At 39.4% G+C, this 24,783-nt stretch overlaps 2 protein-coding genes, 1 long non-coding RNA gene and 1 other non-coding gene across 5 annotated transcripts in view; 2 read left to right on the forward strand and 2 right to left on the reverse strand.

Moving 5' to 3' along the window:
• Window positions 1-6,113, reverse strand: part of LOC118617334 — a 31,994-nt gene extending 25,881 nt beyond the window's left edge. The window contains exon 1 of the long non-coding RNA XR_004956820.1: window positions 6,073-6,113. This is a non-coding gene — a long non-coding RNA (uncharacterized LOC118617334). The remainder of the gene's footprint in view (window positions 1-6,072) is intronic.
• The window catches only part of LOC118617333 (actin-like protein 6A), a 38,370-nt gene extending 31,182 nt beyond the window's left edge, over window positions 1-7,188 (forward strand). For both annotated transcript variants that reach the window (XM_036243218.1, XM_036243219.1), the window contains exons 8-10: window positions 240-335; window positions 5,857-5,943; window positions 6,967-7,188. In XM_036243218.1, coding sequence (XP_036099111.1) covers window positions 240-335; window positions 5,857-5,943; window positions 6,967-7,047 — 264 coding nt within the window. In that variant the 3' untranslated portion in view covers window positions 7,048-7,188. The remainder of the gene's footprint in view (window positions 1-239; window positions 336-5,856; window positions 5,944-6,966) is intronic.
• Window positions 7,189-8,148: 960 nt separating this feature from the next.
• MRPL47 (mitochondrial ribosomal protein L47) lies at window positions 8,149-24,638 on the reverse strand. The gene is made up of 7 exons (XM_036243341.1): window positions 24,541-24,638; window positions 21,723-21,874; window positions 20,925-20,985; window positions 15,889-15,985; window positions 14,851-14,981; window positions 13,317-13,412; window positions 8,149-8,287 (listed from the first exon to the last, which is right to left on the reverse strand). The coding sequence occupies exons 1-7, from the start codon at window positions 24,636-24,638 to the stop codon at window positions 8,164-8,166; spliced, it is 759 nt and encodes a 252-aa protein (XP_036099234.1). The 3' UTR covers window positions 8,149-8,163.
• Window positions 16,003-16,074, forward strand: LOC118618021. The gene has a single exon (XR_004956963.1). It is a non-coding gene; the product is annotated as a small nucleolar RNA Me28S-Gm3255 (small nucleolar RNA).
• Window positions 24,639-24,783: the final 145 nt, after the last annotated feature.

A 24,783-nucleotide genomic window follows, 5' to 3' on the forward strand; every position in this document is an offset into this window, starting at 1 on the left:
AATCCATCCCCTGGTTTTGAATCTAACTGCCCAGGCACTGGTGTTTTAAAATCTGCCTAAATCAATGGAATGTACAGTCAGCACTGAAAACCCCACTGGGTTAAGCCACTAGATCTAGATAGAAGTAAAACAATTTAAATAGAAAGGGAAATTTTAGTGGGAGACATGGTTTTATTTGTAGTTGTGTTTAACAACTGTTGGAACATTCGAAACTAATTTATTTTTGTTTTGTGTCCTAGGGTCTCTATGGCAGTGTCATAGTGGCAGGAGGAAACACGCTAATACAGAGCTTCACTGACAGGTTGAATAGAGAACTGTCTCAGAAAACTCCCCCTGTGAGTTTTGTTTATTCTTTAGTGGTTTTCTTCCCCCACTGCTGTCATTTTATAGATAAGGTTTGTTTTTCAGTAGACTGATACTTTGTGTGTGCCAGGTACAGTATTACTTCAATTAAGTTAATATCCCTTATTAATCAAATTTTCCTAGATGACATCTGTTAGTTACTCTTGTACTATTTGACTGTCATTTTAGTCATTGATGCCATACCTAAGTGCCTATAGTCTACTAGGCACTGGGGATATAAAATATAGTCCCTGCCCAGCAGGTGCTCATTCTGCAAGGATGAACAGACACGGGAAATATGTGCTCAGTGGTTCTGAACCAGGCGCTCTTGGGAACAGTGAGGAGAGGAAAGCCTCATGAAGAAGCAAGCGATGAGAATAGGAGTTAAGTGGTTGGTAATTTATGCAAGGACCACTAGGTGGAGGGACAACCATGAGCACAATATAAATGGAAGGTGGCATACTCCGGTATCTCAAAGTAGTTGGCTTATCATTGGTGCAGAAGTGGGGAGAGCAATAGGCTGGTTATTGGATGGTGTTTTGTTTCCCAGAGATGCCATAAAGTACCACAAAGTGGGTAGCTTAAAACAACAGAAATTTCTCTCTCTCTCTTTCTGCCATGTAAGGTCACACAGAATTGAGCAGTGTGTAAGCTCTCACCAGAAATAGAATTGGCACACATACTGATCTTGGACTTCGATGCTGCAGAAGTGAGACAATAAATTATTGTTATTTAAATTAAAAAACAAACAGCATGTAACAACAGAAACTTATTTTCTCAGTTCTGGAAGTTAGAGGTCTCACATTAAAGTGTCGGTAGGGTCTGGCCAGTGTGGCTCAGTGGTTGAGCATTGACCCATGCACCAAGAAGTTGCCAGTTCGATTTCCGGTCAGGACACATGCCCAGATTGTGGGCCTGATCCCTAGTGGGGGACATGTAGGTGGTGCCCAATTGATGTTTCTATCTCTTTCTCCCTCTCACTTCCTCTCTAAAATCAATAATGGAAAATAAAGTGTCGGTAGGACCATGTCTCTCTGAGAATCCTTCCTTCCTTCTTCCTGGCATGTGAGGGTTTGCCAACTTTCCATAGCATTTCCTGATTGCAGCTACAACACTTCAGTCTCTGTCTCTGGGTCATAACGGCATTCTCTCTTCGTGGGTCTGTTCTTTTCTTACAAGAACACTAGTCATAATGGATTAAGGTCCCACCTTACTCTAGTATGACCTCATCTTAATTTGTATCTTTTTTTTTTTGAAGCTATTTTTTTTTTTTTTTTTTTTTTATCCTCACCAGAGGACATTTTTCCATTTTTTACTCAGATAGAGCGGGAAGGAGAGAGAGGAAGAGAGAGAAACATCGATGTGAAAGGGACACATCGAGTGGCCGCCACCCACACGACCCAACCAGGGCCGGGGACAAACTGCAGCCAAGGTACATGCCCTTAGCGGGAACCGAACCCGGGTCTCTGTGGACCGCAGGCTGACGCTCTAACCGCTGAGCCAAACCGGCCAGGGCTTTTTTTTTTTTTTTAATTAATTTATTTTTGTTACAGATGTTTCTCCTTTTTCTCCTCAGACACCCTCCTCCCTATCCCACCCCTCACCAAGCATTGTTGTCCATGTCCATTGGTTACACATACATGCATATAAATTCTGTGATTTATCTCATCCCTCCCCCCCGCCCCCCTCCTCTGAGGTTTGTCAGTCTGAACCATACTCTTTATGTCTCTGGGTCTGTTTTGTTCATCAGCTTTTTTTGTTTTTTATATTCTAAAAATAAGTGATATCATGTGGTATTTGTCTTTTTCTGACTGGCTTATTTCACTTAGCATAATACTCCATGTCATCTCAAAGGATACGAGATCTTTCTTTCTTACAGCTGCATAATGTTCCATTGTGTATATGTACCACAGCTTTTTTATCCACTCATCTATTGATGGATATTTGGGCTGTTTCCAGATCTTAGCTATTGTAAATAGCATTGCTATGAACATAGGGGTACATATATTCTTTGTGATTGGTGTTTCAGGCTTCTTGGAATATATTCCTAGAAATGGGATCACTGGGTCAAATGGAAGTTCAATTTTTAATTTTTTTAGGAAACACCATACTGTTTTCCACAGTGGCTGCACCAGTCTGCATTCCCACCAGCAGTGTACTAGAGTCCCCTTTTCTTCACACCCTCGCCAGCACTTGTTTGATGATTTGTTGATGGCAGCCATTCTGGCAGGTGTGAGGTGATATCTCATAGTTGTTTTAATTTGCATCTCTCTGATGATTAGTGATGTTGAGCATTTCTTCATATGTCTCTTGGCCATTTGTATGTCCTGTTTGGAGAGGTGTCTATTTAGGTCCTCTGCCCATTTTTTTTTATCCTCACCCAAGGACACCTTTCGATATTTTGTTCAGATAGAGTGGGATGGAGGGAGAGAGAGAAACATCGACATGAAAGGGACACATGGAGTGGTTGCCACCCACACGACCCAATCAGGGCTGGGGACAAACTGCAACCGAAGTACATGCCCTTAGCGGGAACCGAACCCAGATCTCTCCACACCGCAGGCCAATGCTCTAACCACTGAGCCAAACCAGCCAGGGCCTCTGCCCATTTTTTTTTTTTTTTTTTTTATCCTCACCCGAGGACATTTTTCGATATTTTGTTCAGATAGAGTGAGAGGGAGAGAGAGAGAGAGAACATCGACGTGAAAGCGACACATCGAGTGGTTGCCACCCACACGACCCAACCAGGGCCGGGGACAAACTGCAGCCAAGGTACATGCCCTTAGCGGGAACCGAACCCGGGTCTCTCCGGACCGCAGGCCAACGCTCTAACCGCTGAGCCAAACCGGCCAGGGCTCTGCCCTTTTTTTAATTGTGTTCTTTGTCTCCCTTTTGTGGAGTTGTATGAGCACTCTATATATTTTGGAAATTAACCCCTTATCTGATGTATTGTTTAGCAATTATGCTCTCCCATATAGTGGGTTCCCTTTCCATTTCTTAATTTATATCTTAATTACATTTGCAAAGACTCTGTTTCTAAATAAGATTACATTCACAGGTACCAAGGATTAGAACTTCAATATAGCTCTTTGGGGGACACAGTACAGTCACAGATATGTACCACGTCATGTCGTTTATTAATAGCGAACATAAAGGATCGAATTTGGCAGAGGACTGAAGAGCTCTTATGTCTGTTTAAAAAAGATGTCTGGTCTGGCCGGTGTGGCTAAGTGCTTTGAGCATTGTCCCAGGGACTGGGAGGTCCCGGTTCAATTCCTGGTCAGGGCACATACCCAGGTTGTGGGCTTTACTCCCAGTAGGGGGCATGCAGGAGGCAGCCGATTGTTGTTTCTCACATAGATGTTTCTATCTCTATCTCCCTTTTTCTCTCTAAAAAAAATTCAATAAAAAGTATTTTGAAAAAATGAATCAACCTTATTAAAAACAAATAAGTAAAATAAAATAAAAAAGATTTATGTGCATTGTGATGACTTTTATGTATGTATTTATTTATTTTTTAATCCTCACCCGAGGACATTTTTTGCATTTATCTTCAGATAGAGTGCGAGGGAGAGAGGGGGAAAGAGAGAAAGAGAGAAACATAGATGTGAGAGACACATTTACTGGTTGCCACCCACATGATCCCAACCGGGGCCGGGGACAAACTGCAACCGAGGTACGTGCCCTTAGCGGGAACTGAACCCGGGACTCTTTGGTCTGCAGGCCGATGCTCTAACTGCTGAGCCAAACCAGTCAGGGCTGTGATGGCTTTTAAAAGGATAGAAGAACCTGTCCTGCCGGTATGGCTCAGTGGTTGAGCATTGACCCATGCACCAAGAGGTTGCCGGTTCAATTCCCGGTCGGGACACATGCCCAGGTTGTGGGCCCAATCCCCAGTGAGGAGCATGCAGGAGGAGGCCAATCGATGTTCTCTCTCATCGATGTTTCTATCTCTCTCTTCCTCTCCCTTCCTCTCTCTCTAAAATCAATAAAGGGAAAAAATATATTTTTTTTAAATAAATAAATAAAAGGATAGAAGAACCTGGTTTGGGGAGTAGGTAGTTTACATGGTACATTGATAGAATAACAGTTATATCCTTCCATTTTAAAACTTCTATCACATAGTTTCTTGTAAGGTATTCTAAACTAATATTTATTTAAAAAACTTATTAGTGGTGCCCTGGCCAACTAGTTCAGTTGGTTAGCGTGTCAAGGTTGTAAGTTGGATCCCCAGTCAGGGCACATGCAAGAATCAACCAATGAATGTATAAATAAGAGGAACAACAAATTGATGTTTGTCTCTCTCTCTTAAAAATCAATAAAAAATTAAAAAACTAAGGATTACATAGACCCTAACAGCGTTTGTATATTAATTTGTTAGTCTTTTGGTTTCAAATATAAAGGAATATTTTACATATGCCACATTTTTGTAATTGTTATTTAAATATTGACATAGGCACTAAATGACTCTTGCCTTATATTTACACCATTCTTGGAGATTTAGTCATATCTGGAACATACCTTCATTATAGTGCTAATCATTGGATTTTTAGAAAGTCCCAGAATAGTAAATATAGACATTGGCTATCAAGACCAGTTAGATACTACTTTTATTCATTAGGAGGCAATTAAAAATTAATGAAATAGAAACATTCCTCTGTCATAGATAATCAATTCCTCATCTACAAAACCCTCATTCATCTCTCCTATTCCAATCACTCCCTCCCACCCATGACATAGTCCATCCAATCCTGCACACATTTATTTCACTGTGAAAAAGACTTACACTGTGAGTTTATATTCATAGCAATGAAAGTATCAACAATTTGTGAACTGTCCCCAGTGGGAAATTCCTAGGTAGATAAAAATGTCTTGATTCAGGAATTGAGAGTGATAGTGCTGAGGCAGAAACTTATGTTTATAGTGAGTGTGAGTTCAAAACATAAACACTAATTAGAAAAGAAAGCGGTATGAATAAAACACCTGAGATCTGATATCTGCATTTTATTTTCTAAGTGGGAGAGGGTATTGGGGTGTGGAGGGGTGAACTAAGAAAGAAGGGTTAGGATAGCATGAAGCCTAAAAGAGTAGTAGTGAGAACATTTAGGATTGCTGAAGGGGCTGCAGGTTGGGGTAATAATTGGACATCGTGTTAGAAGTGAAGCAATATACGTAGCACGTAGCACGGTACCCGATTTATAGTTAAGTGTTAAGGATGTTTATGGTTATAGGATATAAAAGGTAAATGCCACACTCTTTAGTATGCTGTTTTCTAAGGTTTATATATTTTATTATCAAATATTACACATTAAAAGCCATAAAGTACTTTTAAAACATCTATATAGTAGGTCAACCTATGCCTATTATAAACCCAGATGGTGCAAAAAAAAAAAAAAAAATCACGTATAATCTGTTTCAACTAGTCGTTAGGAAATCCTCAAGGCTGAATTTCCTAATTGGAATCACCTGTTGTATTTAATCATACTAATATTTATTCTTCCCTCTCGATTTTAGAGTATGCGGTTGAAATTGATTGCAAATAATACGACAGTGGAACGGAGGTTCAGTTCATGGATTGGTGGCTCTATTCTAGCTTCTCTGGTGAGTAGATAAACTACTTTGAAAAATAGGTAACAATTCGTGTTGAATGATTTAAGTTAAATATACCACTGAAAACACTAAATTTGGTAAAAGACTTCCTCTCAAACCAGTGGGAGGGAATCTGCTAACCTGTTCACGCCTCTTCCAGTAGTACTCTCATTGGCACTGGGCAGGACTCCTGCAGCATATTAAAAATTGAATCAATCCCTCTCAGGTTTTGGTTGCTCCCTGGCTTGTTGCTGAGAGAAAGGAAGGAATTGGTTCTTGGGGCAAATGGTACAGTCATGGTGCTGCGTTTTACATGTTGCTCAGACTGGTGCCTGCCTTGATCAGGAGAAAAAGTCCTTGCACTTATCTGCACCCTGGACTGGAGAATGTTCCCTTCTCTTCAGAGCAATCAGATAGATGTCACCAAGTACTTGTGCTAAACATTTTTAAGCAATTACATGTTTGGAACTGTCCATGCATGTATTTCTTCTCTATGTTCTATTTCCAGTCTTTCAGCAGATCCTAGAGGAAACCTAGATGCCATGTATGAATACACTTGAATAGAGTTAGTCACGTAGCCCAGGTTCCTTCCTCCTTTGGTCACTTTCCTCCTTTCACCATCTATGTTTATTGGTAAAGTGCTGGTACTCTTGTGTGTGTACTTGTGATATTTTGTCCTGGTTCTGACGAGCACTTTTCAGTTCTAAATGTTACTATGACTCAGTCTAGAGCATCTCTTCAATTTCTGTACTAGGTTCAAGCCTCCTAAGTTTCTGTTGTTGTCTTAGATGGGCACCAAGCGATCATAGCTAAACCCTCCATCTTCCTTTCACAGCCTTTTTCTGTCCTCATGACAGTGTAACAGGTATAGAAGGATTTAATATTCCTTCTAACCTGAAGTAGTGCCTGTGGGTGTTCTGGAGGAAGGCAGAAACGAGAGTAATGGAATACTATTTGGGGGCAGTGAGTTTAAGACTTCTCCAAAGATTGGGAGTTGTAAAATAACGATGTCTAATTTTTCTTTCCATTTTACAGGGAACCTTTCAACAGATGTGGATTTCCAAACAAGAATATGAAGAAGGAGGGAAGCAGTGTGTAGAAAGGAAGTGCCCTTGAAAAGTGTTCCCACACCTCCACCTTCCTGTCACCTTAACGTTTCATAGCTTTAGTACACTCAGGAAAAGAATGACCATCTTTTGTAGAATGTTTATACATTTTTGTATTTTTCAATTTCCACTTAAATTTCTCAAGGCTTTAACTGGCTCTATTAGTTAAAATTAGGTTGTGCTGTCCTTGAAATGTACTTATAAGCATTGTATAATTTTATATAAATATCTATTTTTTCTAAATATTTTGCTTTCCATCAGATGCTTTTCAACTGTGCTTAGTATATTAATTACCAGTGAAATGTTAGAATTGTTTTTTATTGACGAGTAAAACTTATTGCCTATGCTTTTTACCTTAGGCTTAAAAATTAAATAAAAATACTAGCCATTCCAGAAATGTTTTTGGACTGTTGTGTTATGACTTGCTACTTTAAATACTAATGTATTTATCAGCACTGTTGCCCTGGCCGGTTTGGCTGGTCGGCCTGTGGACCAGAGAGTCTCGGGTTCAGTTCCCGCCAGTGGCACATACCAAAAATAGAAAGAAAGACAGTAGTCACTGTTTATTAACAGCAGTGTCCACACTACCTTCATATCCTTTTAATAGTAGGAATTATGTAACCAGAACTGCTGTTCCTGCAGACATTTACATTACTTTCCCACTCTAAGATTCAGGTGATATTGAAGTCTGCTTAGGTGTCACAAATGATAAAATGAAAATTTAATCTGAATTTTATACCTGATTTTTAAAAGCATGAGCACTTCCAGAATTTCTTTATAAATCTCTTAAAATATTAGTTACTTTCCTATACAGATTGTTATCAAAGAGAAACAAAATGATAAATTAAGAGTGCAGACATTGCCCTGGCCAGTTTGGCTCAGCGGTTAGAGCGTCGACCCGCGAATCAGAGAGATCTGGGTTCGGTTCCCGCTAAGGGCACGTACCTCGGTTGCAGTTTGTCCTCGACCCCGGTTGGGGTTGGGTGGGTGGCAACCACTCGATGTGTCTCTCTCACATCGATGTTTCTTTCTCTCTCTCTCCCCCTCCCTCCCTCCCTATCTGAAGATAAATGCAAAGAAAAACAGTCCTCCAGTGAGGATAAAAAAAAAAAAGAGTCCAGACATCTTAGACAACACTTGACTTCTGGGCTTCAGAAAGATGTGGAAACTTTGCCTGAAGACGTATTGCTTTCTTTTTCTCCAAATTTTTCTTCCTTGCTTGGATACGGGCTTGTTTCTCACATTTCAGTCTGGAATAATAAAAGCATAAAAGCCAATTATACACATCTCTTTCTGTTAGTACTATCAAAACATGCCCAAGTCAATGAATTAAAGCCCTCAATGATGCCAGTCTATATATTAGGTGTGTCATGTATATTAAACTTGCATGATCACTGTAAACATACACAAGTCAGATAAATGTGAAATCAAGAGCATCTAACCAGCCATGGCTGGTGTTACTCAGTGGTTAGCACGTCAGCCCTTGTACCAAAGGGTCTCAGGTTTAATTCCTGGTCAAGGGCATGTACCTGGGTTGCAGTTTCAACCCCTGCCCAGGTCAGGGCACATGTGGGAGGCAACCAATCAATCAACCAATAGATGTGTGTCCCTCACATGGGTTTCTGTCTCACCCTTCCCCACTCCCCCGTCCTTCCCTCCTCCCTTCCACTCTCTCTAAAAATCAATGGAAAAATATCCTCAGGTGAGGATTAACAACAACAAAACATCTGTAATCCTGCAGCAATTCTTATTTCTTGTCTAGAATGAATAGATCTTCTGACCCTGTAGAAGAATGATCTATCTTTCTTATTTAAAAACACTGTACTTTTATTGACTACATTAGATTTTTTATTATCTTGAGATATATCCTGAGACTTTTGGGAATTACCTAATTTCAAATAGCACTCAGTCTAGCATATCCTTTCCCCTACAACAGAGAGAACAAAGCCATGTTTAGAGATGATGCTTAGATGCTAGTTAGACTCATCGCTCTTATCCTAAGTGAGTTTCTTTGTACCCATCAGCATCCCAGGGCATGGGGCATTTGTGCCTCACCAAATTATGTTGACCTCTGTGGTCATGCAGGAATTGTCAGAACTGTAAACAATAAATTCATGGATGCCAAGCCTCTACAGTACTGACTCTAATATAAAATTTAATACAAGAGACAAGTACTGAATAAGCAATATGTCATTGCTATGGTGGAGGTCACAGAAATTGGAGATAAGGGGGATATTTGGGTAAAGACAACGTGTATATAAAAAAAAATGATATAAGCTACCTTGTAAATTAAGACTAATCAAAGTTGAAATTAGATTATTCTACTCATTAATCTTTGCTCCAATTAAATTTTGAACATTTATAAGAAATAACCATATCTGAAAGAATAAAGGTTTGCTCTTCTTAAGACTATTTAAAAAAGCAATTTCATGCTTTGAAGGTAAGGCTGGTATCATGCTAAGAGAAATACGCCAATCACAGAGAGACAAATACCACATGATCTCATTTGTGGAACATAATGAACAAAAAAAGCTGATGAACAAAACAGACCCGGAGACATAGAAAGGAGTATGGTTCAGACTGACAAACCTCAGAGGAGGGGTGAGGGGAGGGGGCGGAAGGGATGAGATAAACCAAAGAACTTATATGCATGTATGTTCATGACAAACAACAAAGCTTGGTGGGGGAGGAGATAGGGAGGAAGGTGTCGGGGGGGGGGGGGCATCTGTAACAATAATAAATTAATTTAAAAAAAGGAAAAAAACGTAGTTTCAGCCCTGGCGGTTTGGCTCAGCCGTTGGAGTGTTGGCCTGCGGACCAGACAGTCCTGGGTTCGGTTCCCACTAGGGGCACGTACCAAAAAAAAAAAGTAGTTTCAAAAAGAAAATAATTAGCATGTGTATAAAACCTGTAAGAGTAACCCTGGATTTGCTCTGGCTGATTTGGCTCGGCCCACGGACCAAAGAGTCGCGGGTTCAATTCCGGTCAAGGGCACGTACCTCAGTTGCAGTTTGTCCCCAGCCCCGGTTGGGGTCGTGTGGGAGGCAGCCAGTCAATGTGTCTCTCTCACACTGATGATGTTTCTCTCCCTGCCCGCTCCCACTCTATCTGAAGATAGGTAAATATTCTCGGGTGAGGATTGAAAAAAAAAAATTAACAATGGATTCATAATTTCTCATATTGTTTTAAAAGTCATGTTATTTATGGCTTCACCTTATATGATTAAGGGGCAGAAAGGTCAAATGACACATTAGGCTTGGCACAAAACACGGCCAGTGCAGTGCAGTTAGATTATTTTCAATCGCTTAGCATGTGATCTGGTCTTAACATGTGTATAGGTGGAGAGATTCCAATGCTGTAGGAACAGGAGCAGACAAAAAGAAAAACAAGTTATGTTTAGGAAACCAGAAGAAAAGTCTGACTTCAGTGAAGGGTAAGTAAAGCTAAGACTGAATTGTGGGAACAGTGGGTAGAGAGAGGTTTGGATTTTATCCTGTAAACAAGAAGCTGCTGTTGTGAGGGTTTGAACAGTACTGATGTGATAAAAAGGTTTGAGGAAAATTAATGTGAGTGGAAGCAATATCTGAGACTAAAGCAAGGAAGATGTTCAACCATTCGATTTGATGAACAGGGACTGCACTAGGGCAGAGTGTGTGGAGGAAGGACGGACCCTGCAGACAGTCTGCAGGGAAACTTAAATCAAGGACTAAGTCTAGAGCACTGGTGATGAAAAAGATGAATGACATGTAGCATCAAATTTGAGTGAATATACTATAGATAAAAGGGTTCGGGACCCAATTCCACTCGGGGTACATATGGGTTTCCCACACCACCTGACTGTCAAGAATTCAACTCAATTCTGACACTACCTATCCAGACATGGTTTCAGAGGTTGTCACCTATTCTTCTGACCGATTCCCGCTTTGGACTAAACACCAGTCGAAAGTCCAAGTTGTTACCTGTACTTCTGACTGACTGGCTACAGCACATCACAGAACTCAGGAAACCTGTTTACTCACTAGCTTACTACATGGTATAAAAGGGTATAACTCACAAACAGCTAAATGACATGCACAGGGCAAGGTCTGGGAGAGAGGGCAGTTTCCATGCGCTCTAGCCACACCACTCTCCCCAAATCTCCACCTCTTCATCAGACCAGCTCTCCAAACCCTGTCCTTTTGGGATTCCCTTTCTATGGAGGCTCCATCACATGGGCACTATTGGTTAAATTATTTACCACAGGCAATTAATTCAACCTCTAGCCCCTTTCCCCTCCCCAGAAATCATGGGATGGGGCTGAAAATTTCAATCTTCTAGTCAAGGTTGGTTCCCCTGGCAACCAGCCCCCAATCTTAAGTACTTTCCAAAAGTTATTCATTAACATAACAAAAGACACCTTTGCTTTTTCTTTTTTTTCTGGCAATAAGAAAGGATTTTAGCCCTGGCCGGTTTGGCTCAGTGGTTGGAACATTGGCTTGCAGACCAGAGTCCTGAGTTCGATTCCCGCCAGGGGCACGTACCAAAAAAAGAAAGGATGTTAGCTGTGGCTCAGTGGATTGAGGGTCATCCCATGGACTGACAGGTCCTGGTTTGATTCCGGTCAGGGGTCAAGGCATAAGCCTGGGTTGCAGCTCGATCCCCAGTAGGGGGCATGCAGGAAGCCACAGATTGGTATTTCTCTCTCACACTGATGTTTCTCCCCCCCTTCCTCTCTCTAAAATATCAACATGTAAATAAAAAAAAAGAATTTTAGACCCTGGAGGGTGTTTCTCAGTGGTTAGAACGTAGGCCCACTGACCGAAGGGTCTTGGGTTTGATTCCCAGTCAAGGGCACATACCTGGGTTGCAGATTTGATCCCCAGGCATGTACGGGAGGCAACCAATCTGTCTCTCTCTCTCACACTGATGTTTTTTCCTTTCTCTCTCTCCTTCCCACCCTCCCTCCCTTCTGCTCCCTCTCTAAAAAAAAATCTTTGGGTGACAAGTAACAAAAAAAAGAGAAAGAAAGAAAGGGTTTTAGGAGTTCCATGACAGAAACAGGAACAAAGTAAACATACATTTCTTATTATAAATCACAACAAATAAAACTAGAAATGAGAAGTAGCTGGTTTGGTGGGGTAAATGAAAAATTTAAATTGTGATTCTAAAGCACACTAAAATACCTTAAAGATCAGTTTAAAGATATATTTCATTCCTGTTTAAATTATTTTTATAACTTTTTATTCTTATTTAATCCTTACCTGAAGATATTTTTTCATTAATTTTTTTTCTTCAGGTAGAGTGGAAGGGAGGGAGGGAGGAAGAGAGAAACATCAATGTGAGAGAGACACATCGATTCCTTGCCTACTGCCCCCCCCCCCCCCCCAATCCATAACCTGGGCATGTGCCCCGACTGGGAATCTAACCGGGAATCTTTTGGTGCATGGGATGACACCCAAACAGTTGAGCCACATCAGCCAGGGTGAAAAGTCTTTTTTTTTTTTCTTTATTGATTTTAGAGAGAGAGGAAGAGAAAGGGGGAGAGAGAAACATTAATGAGAGAGAACAGATTTGCCACCTCCTGCATGCCCCCCCCCCCCAACTGGGGATCAGGCCCACAACCTGGGCATGTGCCCTGACCGGGAATTGAACTGGTGAACTCTTGGTGCATGGGTTGACACTCAACCACTGAGCCACACAGGCCAGGCAAGAAAGTCGGTTTTTAGGACTCTTGCTGAAAGTAGAACATTATCCAAGGCAGTTGTTAAAAGCTGTGGTTCTTATGCTGCTAGGATTTCCCCTTTAAATTTCCTGCCTTGAATTCTGATCTCTAGCACCTTTAGCCAGTAACTCTAGTTACTTGTGCACATCCTTGTGCTTTTTTGGTAGCCACAGCCAGAGTTCAGTAGTGCACTTCCTCTGGAAACCACAAATTTGCACTTCTTTTTCCCTTCCATTGGGAGTTTGGGGAATTAACTTCATCAACCTTGCAATGATATTAGCTTACATTTTATGCAACTAAAGTATCTCAACCTTCCTTTTAACATCACAGAAGAAATTTAACCATCTACTTACATATAGAATGATGAATAGAAAGACAATAACATTTTTGAAAGGATATACACAAGAAAGTTAATAGAAGGCTATTTCTGGATGGTGAGATCATACAAGACTTTAATTTCTTTTATTACCTGATTTTTCATTTTTTTCCACAACAAACATGTATTTTTTTTAATGTAAAAGCTTAATGCATGTCATCTAACATAAAGATGTTTCATTAGCAAGGGTGCCTGTGCTCACCTGTCAAAACGTTCCACATAGGGCATTGCAAAGAATCGTTTCCTATTGTACCTTTTATTGAGGTACCAAGGTATAGGCCACTGCTTGAACTTGTGCCTGCCAAGAAAGCAAAAAGGTATCACCCTTATAGAAAACATTTAATACATTTTCAAACAGATACAGTTTTAACTTTCTTTGGACCAAATATGTTGTCAATAAATCAAAAGCAAAATTAAAAACCCTTAAAGAGAATAGCATTCTTAGAGATTCTAAAATTGACACAGATTCTCTCCTTATCCCCACCTTTTCTTAATTGACCTCAACTGGATTAATCCAAATAAGAATTAGTAGAAAATGAAATAGATCAGAGTTTTTAGTCAGATGTTTTAGCAATTTATATCTTTTCTGCACTGGATCACATGGTTCAAGACTGCTTGAATTCTGATCTCTACTTACAGCTACTCTAATTACAGCTACTCCCCTACATGTGGCTCTGAGCGGCCTCATTACCCTAAACTCTATTAAAGAACCCATTAAATGAGTAAACGCTATTAAATGATATAATTTCAAGAGTACAGGGAAGGTCTCCAACCACCCAAAAGTGCCTTCTCCATTTTGCTGACCAATGTTTAAAACTCTATTAATGATGTTTGCTTTTGGCAGCTCAACCTAAATGTAAGTAAACCCCTGGCAGAGAAAGCACACACTGGGTCCTCTCAATTATTTCTATCTCAGTATAAATGTTTGTTATCAGATCTTTTTCCAAGATCTGGTAGGACTTTGGGAACTAGACTTAGGAGATAAGATTAAACTGTTTTGTAACTTGGACTAGGGTTTATCCTGGTTAATGTGGTCTTATTCTTCATAAACTTCTTTTGACCAGTCCCAGGTTCTCAATGGGCAAAGAAGACAGGTGCGTGTCCTAAAATTAGGTTCACTGTATTTATAACCCTCTGAATTACATATACACTTTTCTGGGGAAAGGATCTATAACTATCATCAGCCCTGGCCAGTTTTGCTCAGTGGTTAGAGCATTGGCCCGTGGACCAGAGAGTCCCGGGTTCGGTTCCTGCTAAGGGCACATACCTCGGTTGCAGTTTGTCCCTAGCCCCAGCTGGGGTCATGTGGGTGGCAACCACTCGATGTGTCTCTCTCACATTGATGTTTCTCTCTCTTCCTCCCTCTCTCCCTCCTGGTCTGTTTGAAGATAAATGCAAAAGTGTCCTCTGGTGAGGATTAAAAAAATATATATATAACTATCATCAAATCCTCAAAAGATCATGTGATTCACATAAGATTAAGAACTACTGTTATAAAGTACCTTTAATTCAGATAACTGTATCATGAGAATGGAATGCCTGGACTAGTAGATAAATCTACCTTCATTCATATCCTGGAGTTCCAAAAGAGTTTGGGGACCTCTATTTATATTAGATGTATCTCTAATATATGATACATCTTATACAATGGAAGTCTTCTTAAAAGATACTGGACAAGGAAAAAGGCATGGGACTTCGACTCTCATCTTAGAAAAGCCACAATGTAAACTATGTACCAGATGATTCTTCCAAAGATGTCTTTTCTCCAAGCCCCAGGTCTAGCTTTTTCTTGACCAGTCTGAAGAAGTCTTAGGGCATCTTCTCGTTCCTGGACAACTTTATCTAATGCATCCATGGATTCTATTACCTGAGAAGACAATACAAAGATATAATTCAATTACCTACAACAGAATTCCAAAGAAAGAGAACATATAAAAATTATGCTATAGAAAGCCTATGAATATTTTTGTCAAAGAACCATTCTGTCACATTATCTCCTAAAAATCTTTCTGGCACAGGTACACATGGGTGTCTGTAATATCACCCTTCTGTAATTTTAAAAAAGTTTAGTTTCATTTAAATGAAAAACTATTTAGCTCAGATTTTCTACATGCAAAGAAAATTTCTTCATGTGGAATTAAATAAGAAACATATGACAAATTACCTCTAGAAAAGGAAATAAGGAACCCAAGGTATTTTTTATGACAAAAAGAAAAGCCTATTTTAAAAAATAGTTGACCTTTTCACAACAATATAAATACACTTAACACTATTGAACCTATATACTTAAAAATGATTAAGAGAGTAAATGTTATGTGTTTTTACCACAATAAAAAAGTGCATGAATAAAATTTGACCTAGTAGGCAAGGAAGTGGCTAAGCCAGAACTGGTGCAGACTAAAATGTAGACTGGTGCAGCTACTTTAGAAAACAGTTTGGCTGGTTCCTGATATGTTACACATAGATTTACCATATGATCCAGCAATTTCATTTCAAGGTATGTATCCAAGAGAACTAAAAACATATGTCCACACATATGTTGGGGGTTGCAGGCAGAAATGGGGAGTTACTGTAGATGGGCTTGAGATTCTGTTTTGAGGTGATGGAAATGTTCTAAAATTAGACAGTAGTCATGGTTACACAACTCTGTAAATTTACTAAAAATCAAGCAGAAATAGAAAAAATCTACTTGACAGAAAATATAGAAACCACACACTCATTCCTGTGAACTTTATCCCACAATGTTTTGAACTTTATCCCTCCTCCAGCCCTACCTTTTCTAACCGCTCCGGGCTTGGCATTGGTAATATCTGCCGCTTGGCCTCCTGCTCTAGAGTTAGAAGCATGTTTCTTTCCTTCAGTAGGACATACCTATACAAAAGAACACAAAGCTTATGATGCCATTTTGTGACAACATTAATGAAGTTGTGATTTAAAATTTATTTTATTTTACTGATCTTTGAGAAAGAGAGAGAGAGAGAGAGAAAGAGAGAAACCTCGATAAGCTGCCTCACACATGCACCCCAACGGGGGATTGAACCCGCCACCTGGGTATGTGCCCTGACCAGAAATCAAACCTGCCACCCCTTGGTGTATGGGACGATGCTCCAACCAACCAAGCCACACTGGCCAGGGCTAAAGTTGTGATTTTTGACATCAAAATTAATGATCTGTTCTCAAAAGTCTTTTAGAAATCTCAATACACAGAATATCATTACAAAGAATAATCCTTTAAACAGAGCTATATCTATTCTTATTTATTTGTTCAATAAATTTTCCATGTGCCTCATATTGTATTAAGTGCGAAGAGAGTTACAAAAAATTGTAAAATACAGTCTCTATATTCCAAGTGGAGAGAGAAGATAGAAGATAAATAATACTTATTCAGTGCCTGTTGTATGCTAGGGAATGAGCTAAACACTTAATATAGGTTTCATTTAATTCTTATAACTACCCTTTGATGTTATTAGTATTTCTATTTTCTAAATGAAGAAACTAAGGCTGACAGAAGCAAAATATTCTGGAGCACATAACTAATTCAAGATTCAAATCCTGGACTCCCTGTGTGCAAAATCTACTCTATTTGTACTCCACTAGGCTGCCCGAAACCGCAATGTGATGTGGTGTATTGAGTGGTATAGACAACAAATACCAGAAGAATTAAGTGGGAGAGAGGAGACATTTCTTCTAGCTAAGGTGCTCAAGAAAAGCGTCACAGAGATGGGATCTGACTGGAAAGGAAAGCAGTGGGAAAGCGGAGTGAGGGTAGGTTTTGTGAATAACGGTTTGGTTAAGAATTAGAGCTGAAAAGAAAGGAAAGGAAATAAATGTGGAGGGCACTGAATAGGAGACAAAGGAACTGAGGTACTTTGTGCTATGGAAGAAGATAATTTGGGGGGAAGTGGTGGCAAGACATAGATTGGTTTTTGCCATGATGAAAATATTTTTAGTTTTTTTTTATCCTCATATGAGGATATTTTTCCAGTTTTGTTTTTTTTTTTTAGAGTGGGAAGAAGGGAGAGAGAGAGAGAAACATTGATGTGAGAGAGACACATTGACTGGCTGCCTCCGACAAGACCCCCACCAGGGCTGGGGATCGAATGTGCCCTTGACCAGGAATTGAACCAGGGACTCTTTGGTCCTCAAGCTGACAAACTAACTGCTGAGCCAGACCAGCCAAGGCCAAACATTTTCTTTCTTTCTTTTTTAAAAATTAATTTGAGAAAGAGAGAGAAACATTGATTTGTTGTTCCCCTTATTTATGGATTCTTTGGTTGATTCTTGTATGTGCCCTGGCCGGCGATTGAACCTGCAACCTTAGTGTATCAAGACGTTCTAACCAACTGAGCTACCTGGCCAGGGCTAGCTATGATGAATACTGAAACAGCCCTCACTAACCCTTTTACTAGTAACTCACAGTTACAATGCTTTAGGCACAACTTACACTTCTTATTTTTAATATTACTTATTTTTCTATAATAAATCTGTGCTGTTTTACACCTAACACTTCAGACACCAAATGAAAGATTTCTTTCTCCTCTTGACATCAAATGCATTGTCTTTTCCCACACTTCTCTAACCTCTGACACTAACTACCTGGAGTTAGCACCACATTCCACAGATTTAAGGGTTCAGTCCCACAAGACTGTCCCCCACTTCAGATGCCAACAGCAAATTCCAGGGCTACCATATATCAGACTGACCAGCTATAAAGTGGGCATTCCCATGAACCCCTCCTTGGGTTCAGTATTTAATAGAAAGGCTCACAGACTGGCTTATTACAAAGGATATCACTCAGGAACAGCCAAATGGAAGAGATGCAAGGTGGATGCAAAGGGGTGTGAGCTTCTGTGCCTTCTCAAGGCATGCATCCTCCGGTACCTCCCTGTGTTCAACTTGGACGCTCTCTCCAAACCCAATATTTTAGGGGTTTTTATGGAGATTTCATTATGTGGGCACAACTGATCAAATCACCGACCACTGATGACAACTCAATCTCCGATACCTCTAACCCTCCCCAGAGGTGTGGTGGTGGTGAGCCTGAAAGTCCACCCTTTCATCACACCTTGGTCTTTCCGGTGACCAGCCACCATTCCGAGGCCCCTACCAAGAGTTGCCTAATTTGAACAAAAGACATTCCTACCACTCAGGATATACCAAGGGATTTAGGAGATGTGTGTCAATGAATGAGGACAAAAACCAAATATATATTTCTTACTGTATCACACGATAAACCTATAATATCAGTGGTTCTTATAAGCCTTCTATAATTTAATCTGCCATGAAAGATAAATAACCCTTTAAAGAGAGGCATAAAACTTTAAATGCCCACTACAGTGCTTAGCCAGAGAACAGCTGAGTGAGGTGGGCTTGGTGAAGGAACAGGGTAGGGAGAGCTGTGCACTGCTCCACCCAGACCGAGCAGTGGCTACAGACGAGCAGGTGTCGCCATGCAGGAACGTAGGTCCAGTGCTGCCGGATCAGAGGTCTGATTATTCAAGAGGAGCCAGAAATCTTTATTTTTGTGTGAAATCTATCAATTTAAAAATCATAGTAAAGTCTAAACAAAATATATCTTTGGCAAAATATTGTCAGTTAAGGTAAGGGGTGGGAGGGTGGGCGAAATGTGTGAAGGGGGACAAAAGGTACAAATTTTTAGTTATAAAATGAGTACGTCATGAGTTCATAAAAATCCTGGAAGAAAATGTAGGCAACAAAATTTCAGACATCGTACGCAGCAGAATTTTCACTGATACATCACCTAAGGCAACAGAAACAAAGGAGAAAATGAACACACAGGACTACATCAAACTAAAAAGCTTTTGCACAGCAAAAGAAACCACCAAAATGGAAAGGCAACCCACTTTATGGGAGAGCATAATTGCCAATGATACATCAGTCCAATATACGTAGGGTGCTCATATAGCTCAACAAAAGGAAGACAAAGAACCCAATTAAAAAATGGGCAGAGGAACTAAGTAGACACCTCTCCAAACAGGACATACAAATGGCTAAGAGACATATGAAAAAATGTTCAACATCACTAATCATCAGAGAGATGCAAATTAAAACAACAATGAGGTTATCACCTCACACCTGTCAGAATGGTTGCCATCAACAAATCATCAAACAAGTGTTGGCGAGGTTGTAGAGAAAAGGGGACTCCAGTACACTGCTGGTGGGAATGCAGACTGGTGCAGCCGCTATGGAAAACAATATGGTGTTACCTCAAAAAATTAAAAATGGAACTTCCATTTGACCCAGTGATCCCACTTCTAGGAATATACTTTAAGAAGCCTGAAACACCAATCAGAAAGAATATATGTATCCCCCATGTTCATAGCAGCACTATATACAATAGCTAAGATCTGGAAACAGCCCAAATGTCCATCAGTAGACAAATGGATAAAGAAGCTGTGGTACATATACACAATGGAGTACTATGCAGCTGTAAGAAAGAAAGATCTCTTAACCTTTGAGACGACATGGAGGGACCTGGAGAGTATTATCCTAAGCAAAACAAGCCAAGTGAGAGAAAGACAAATATCACATGATCTCACTTATTTGTGGAATATAATGAACATAACAGTCTGAGGAATGGGGTAGTCCCAGAGACGTGGAAGTGGGGTACAGACTGACAATCCCTAAAGCACAGAATGTATATGCATGTATGCATGAACAATGAACATGGACAACAAAGCTGGGGACAGGGCGGGAGAGGGAGGAAGGGGGGAATCAGTGAGGGGAAAAGAAGAAACATATGTAACAAAAATAAATTAATAAAAAAAAAATAAGTACATCAGCATGGTGACTACAGTTAATAACATTGTACTGCATACTGGAAAGTAGCTGGGAAAGTGGGTCTCAAAAGTTCTCATCACAGGGAAAAAAATTTGTAACTGTGGTGATGGATGTTACCTGGACTTACTGTGATGATTATTTTGCACTATATACAAATACTGAATCATTATATTGTATACCTGAAACTAACATAATGTTATGTCAATTATACCTCAATAAAAAATATATATAGGCCCTGGCCAGTTTGGCTCAGCGGTTAGAGTGTTGGCCCGCGGACCAATGAGTCGTGAGTTTGATTCTGGTCAAGGGCATGTACCTCGGTTACGGTTTGTCCCTGGCTTTGGTCGGGGTCATATGGGAATCAACCAGTCGATGTGTCCCTCTCACATCAATGTTTTTCTCTCTCTCTCCCTCACTCCCTCCCACTCTATCTGAAAATAAATAGAAAAAAATGTGTGTGTATATATACATACCTATATATATATATTTACACACACACACATATATACACACACACACATAAAAAGTCAGTTAAAAATATAACCCTGTCTTAAACCTCTCAACTCTAATTCATCAGGAGAAACTGCCTGAAAATTTACCTAAATTCCCAATTAAATGTACCTTTCAACACACTTCCCCAAGGCAAATAAGCTAAAGATTTCAGACCATGCAAAAGTTAATAAAGAAGAGGAAGGCCTAAATGTGACCAACTCTTCTCCATTTCATGTTGTCAGTTTACTGAAATTGTTAGAATAATGGTGTAGTACAGTATGACGAATAGCAATTACAGTAAAATTTCCAAACCCCCAACTACTTGAGAACTCTGATACATTTGTCTTAATATAATTTAACCTGTCACATCTATAAAATCTGTAATGATCTTGAATGTCATCCACAGTACTGTAGGACAAACTATTACTCAATTTCTTATAGTACATAAAGCTTATACCTAATTTTTATACTGTAACTGCTTCAAACACCTAGATTTTCATGTACTCGGTATACTTACCAAAGTTTATGTAAATCTTCATTACTTTTGTTCCTTAATTGCTGACATGTCCATGAAGCTCCTATTAAAATGATAAATTCATAACATAAAATAATTTTCTAGCTATATGCCCTTTGGCAAATCACTTAACCTCTCTAAACTAGTTTCATCATCTATAAAATACATAACAGCTTTATTATCTTACAGTATAAAATATAATTAGAATTAAATTGGAATTAAATTAGCTAACACATATGAAAATATAAGTAATGAGACTGGCAATAGCATTGGAAAAATGTTAGTATGAGTATAAAATGTATTTTCACAGTCTAAGTTAAGAAAAGCTTTATATCATTATAAATTAATTTTCAATTATTCCTAAAAAATAAAATCCAGGCCCTGGCTGGGTAGCTCAGTTGTTTAGTGTGTCTTCCCAATACGCCAAGGTTGCAGGTTATATCCCTGGTCAGTGCACATAAAAGAATCAACCAATGAATGCCTAAATAAGTGGCAACAAATCAATGTCTGTTTCTCTCTCCCCTCTTCCTCTCTCTAGAAATCAATAAATTTAAAATTTTAAAACAAACCTCAAACATCAATTTAGTAAAAAATTTCAGCCTACTTCTCTTCTAAACCTTTTGCCAAGCTCCCAAGGAACAATTAACTCTATCATATTGTTTTTTTAATTTTCACTAATAGACATTCCCAAAGGAAATTTAAAAAAAAAGGAAACAATTAATTCCTAAACTGAATAAATAATCCCCCCAAAATGGATGGTTTAAAATACGTATTTAATACCAATCAACACAAATATCTCACCAGATTTCACTTTTTCTTCTCCCCAATTCTTTGGGTCATCAAAAAATTCTTCCAGTCCTTTCCTTGACAATGTGGTATGAAGTATTCTACAATGGTGTAAAGATGAGATACCTGGCGTATTCTTAGACAACAGATTAAGAGAAAACCTGCAACTGAACATATATAAACGATTTATTAAAGTTTTACAACATTTGAATTTTATAAGAAATAAACAGAATTTCCTCATCTACAGTGTTAAAAAACTGACTTGTCGTTTCTGCACAAGAAACAAGAAACTATTGTTTTAAATATTGCATTGTAGATGTTGCTACCTTATAATTTCAGAGTTAATATATTTACATAATTATATATATTTTAGTATGTTTTTATTGTTTTTTTAGAGAGGAAGGGAGAGAGAGAAACATCAGTATGAGAGATAAACATCCATCTGTTGCCTCCTGCATGCCCCCTACAGGGGATCAAGCTGGCAACCCAGGCATGTACCCTGATCAGGAATTGAACTGGAACCTCTCAGTCCATGGGATGACATGTGCAACCATGAATGGTTTAAAAAATTGTATGTCCATGTGATGATCTATTATGCAGTAGTTTAAAATTCATGTTTTAAAAGAACATTTAATGACCTAGGTAAATATTTAAAATACAATAGTGAAGTGTATCACAAGTGTTGCATGACTACCAAAAAATTTAACCTGAATCATGAGGAAATAATCAGACACACCCGAATGAAGGGATATTCTAAAAAGACTGATCTTATAAAATACGTCAGTGTCATGAAAGAAAGAAAAAAAAGGAACAATTCTGGACTTTAAGACTAAAGAGACATGACAACTGCCCTGGCCGGTTTGGCTCAGCGGTTAGAGCGTCGGCCTGCGGTCCTGAGAGACCCGGGTTCAGTTCCCGCTAAGGGCGCGTACCTCGGTTGCAGTTTGTCCCCGGACCTGGTCGGTTGTGCGGGTGGCAGCCACTCGATGTGTTCCTTTCGCATCGATGTTTCTCTCTCTCTCTCTGTTTCTCTCTCTCCTTCCCACTCTACCTGAACAAAAAATGGAAAAATGTCCTCGGGTGAAGATAAAAAAAAAAAAAAAAAGAGACATGACAACTAATGCAAAAAAAAAAAAAAATCGTTGTTTGGATCCTGAATAAAAATTAAGAAAGAAAGAAAAAAAAACAAACTACCAGAACAATTGTGGACATTTGAATTTGGGCTATATGCTAGATAATAGCAGTGAAATAATAGTAGGGTATCAATATTAAGTTCCCCAGTGTGATCACTGGAGTACTTTGGTTAAGACACTGTTCTTTTCTAGGAGACATACGCTAAAGTGTCATAATGTTTGCAATCCTGACATGCCTCAAATAGTCCAGGGGGAAAAAAGGTATGGATATAAAGAGATAAAGAAAAATATGCCCTGGCCAGTTTGGCTCAGTTGTTAGAGCATAAGCCCGTGGACTGAAGGGTCTCTGGTTCAATTCCTGGTCAAGGGTGTGAACCTGGGTTGCAGTTTGATCCCTGGCCCAGGTCCTGGTCCAGTCCAATTGATATGGATATGTCTCTTTCACATCAGTGTCTCTCTCTCCCTGCCTTCCTCTCACTCTACCTAAAAAAAAATCAATGGAAAAACATCTTCAAGCAAGGATTAACAACAAAAAAAAATGTAACAAAATGCTAAGGCTTGATGAATAGAGACAATGAGTATATGGTTATTCTTGGTACTACTCTTACAATTTTTCCATTGGTCTGAAATTTTAAAAAAATAAAAAGTTGCAGAAACAAAGGTAGAGCACAAGAATACATATATTAAATGTAGTCCTGATTTTATTTTAAAATTACATGTATATGCATATATACAAAGTTAAAAAAGGAAGGAAATCTGTTTATCTCTGAGTGGTACAATTATAGTTAATTTTTACTTTCTTCTTCAAAATACTTTACCCTATTTTCCAAAGTGTCTGCAGATGAACATATTTTATTATAATAACAACAAACTCAAATTAATTTTTAAGGTAAAAGGATAACTAGAGATGGAAGAGACAATTGATTCAAGTTTGCCATCTTGATCAAGTTATAACCTGAATCTCTGCAAAATGGAAAAAAAAATTGCTTATCTTGGAAGTTAGTGTATGCAATAATACTGTAATAATAGATGCTCAATAATTGTGCTGCATTCAAGAGCACATAGGAAAAAAAAGCATTGAACATACCCCACTATTTATAAAATTCAAATTCTAGACAAAGCCAATAAAAGGGAGGAAACACACCCTAAAGTCAAAAATGGTTGGTCTGACCAGAAGACAAGCTGACTTGCCAGAAATAATGAACACCAGATGTAGGATGTTCCTTTCTCCCACCTGCAAGGACAACTTTTTGTTTATCTAGGTCCTTTCATTTATTCACTCAGCATTTACTGAACAATCCCTTTGTGACATATTCCAGAAGTAGAAAGGCCCCTTCTTTTTAATCCGTCCAAGCCTGGCACACTCTTCAGTTCCATAGCCAAAAGCAGTGAAGTTCTTCCCAATTCCCCCCCCCCAGCCAAACGGGATACTTCTACACCTCTGGCTTGAATTCAACAAATACTGGGCATCTGCAGACGCCGTGTTCTGCTTAGTCCTCAGTAGCTGGCAACAAAATGAGGCAGAAACAGAAATGTCGTCAGTGGGTGACTTGTACAAACTCACTCATTCCTCCCAGAGTTGGGTTCGGGCTCAAGCCAACCCCGCGGCCTTTCCATTCCTGAGCTGTTTTCAGCATCTCTGCAACCAAACAAAATTCAAAGTTGCATAAGCGCGCAAACCTACTCCTCGCAACACTTACCCTGTGCCAGCAGGGGCCTGAGGACCTATTAACGACCTGGAAGTCTTCAGGACAGCTGACACTTTTCTGCAAAGAATGGATAAACTGGCAGCAGCCATTTTTTCGCGTAAGCAAAGTGCGTTTTCACCAATAATGGCGTCACTTCCGGTGCCTCGCTCCGACCGGAAAGAGAGCTGAAACGGCTTCTGCCCTCACTCGACATGGCCGTCTTCCGCCTTTGCCCTCGAAGGTGAATTGGCCCTC

The sequence above is a fragment of the Molossus molossus genome, unplaced genomic scaffold, assembly GCF_014108415.1.
Source record: "Molossus molossus isolate mMolMol1 unplaced genomic scaffold, mMolMol1.p scaffold_m16_p_5, whole genome shotgun sequence".
Taxonomy (NCBI): Eukaryota; Metazoa; Chordata; class Mammalia; order Chiroptera; family Molossidae; genus Molossus; species Molossus molossus.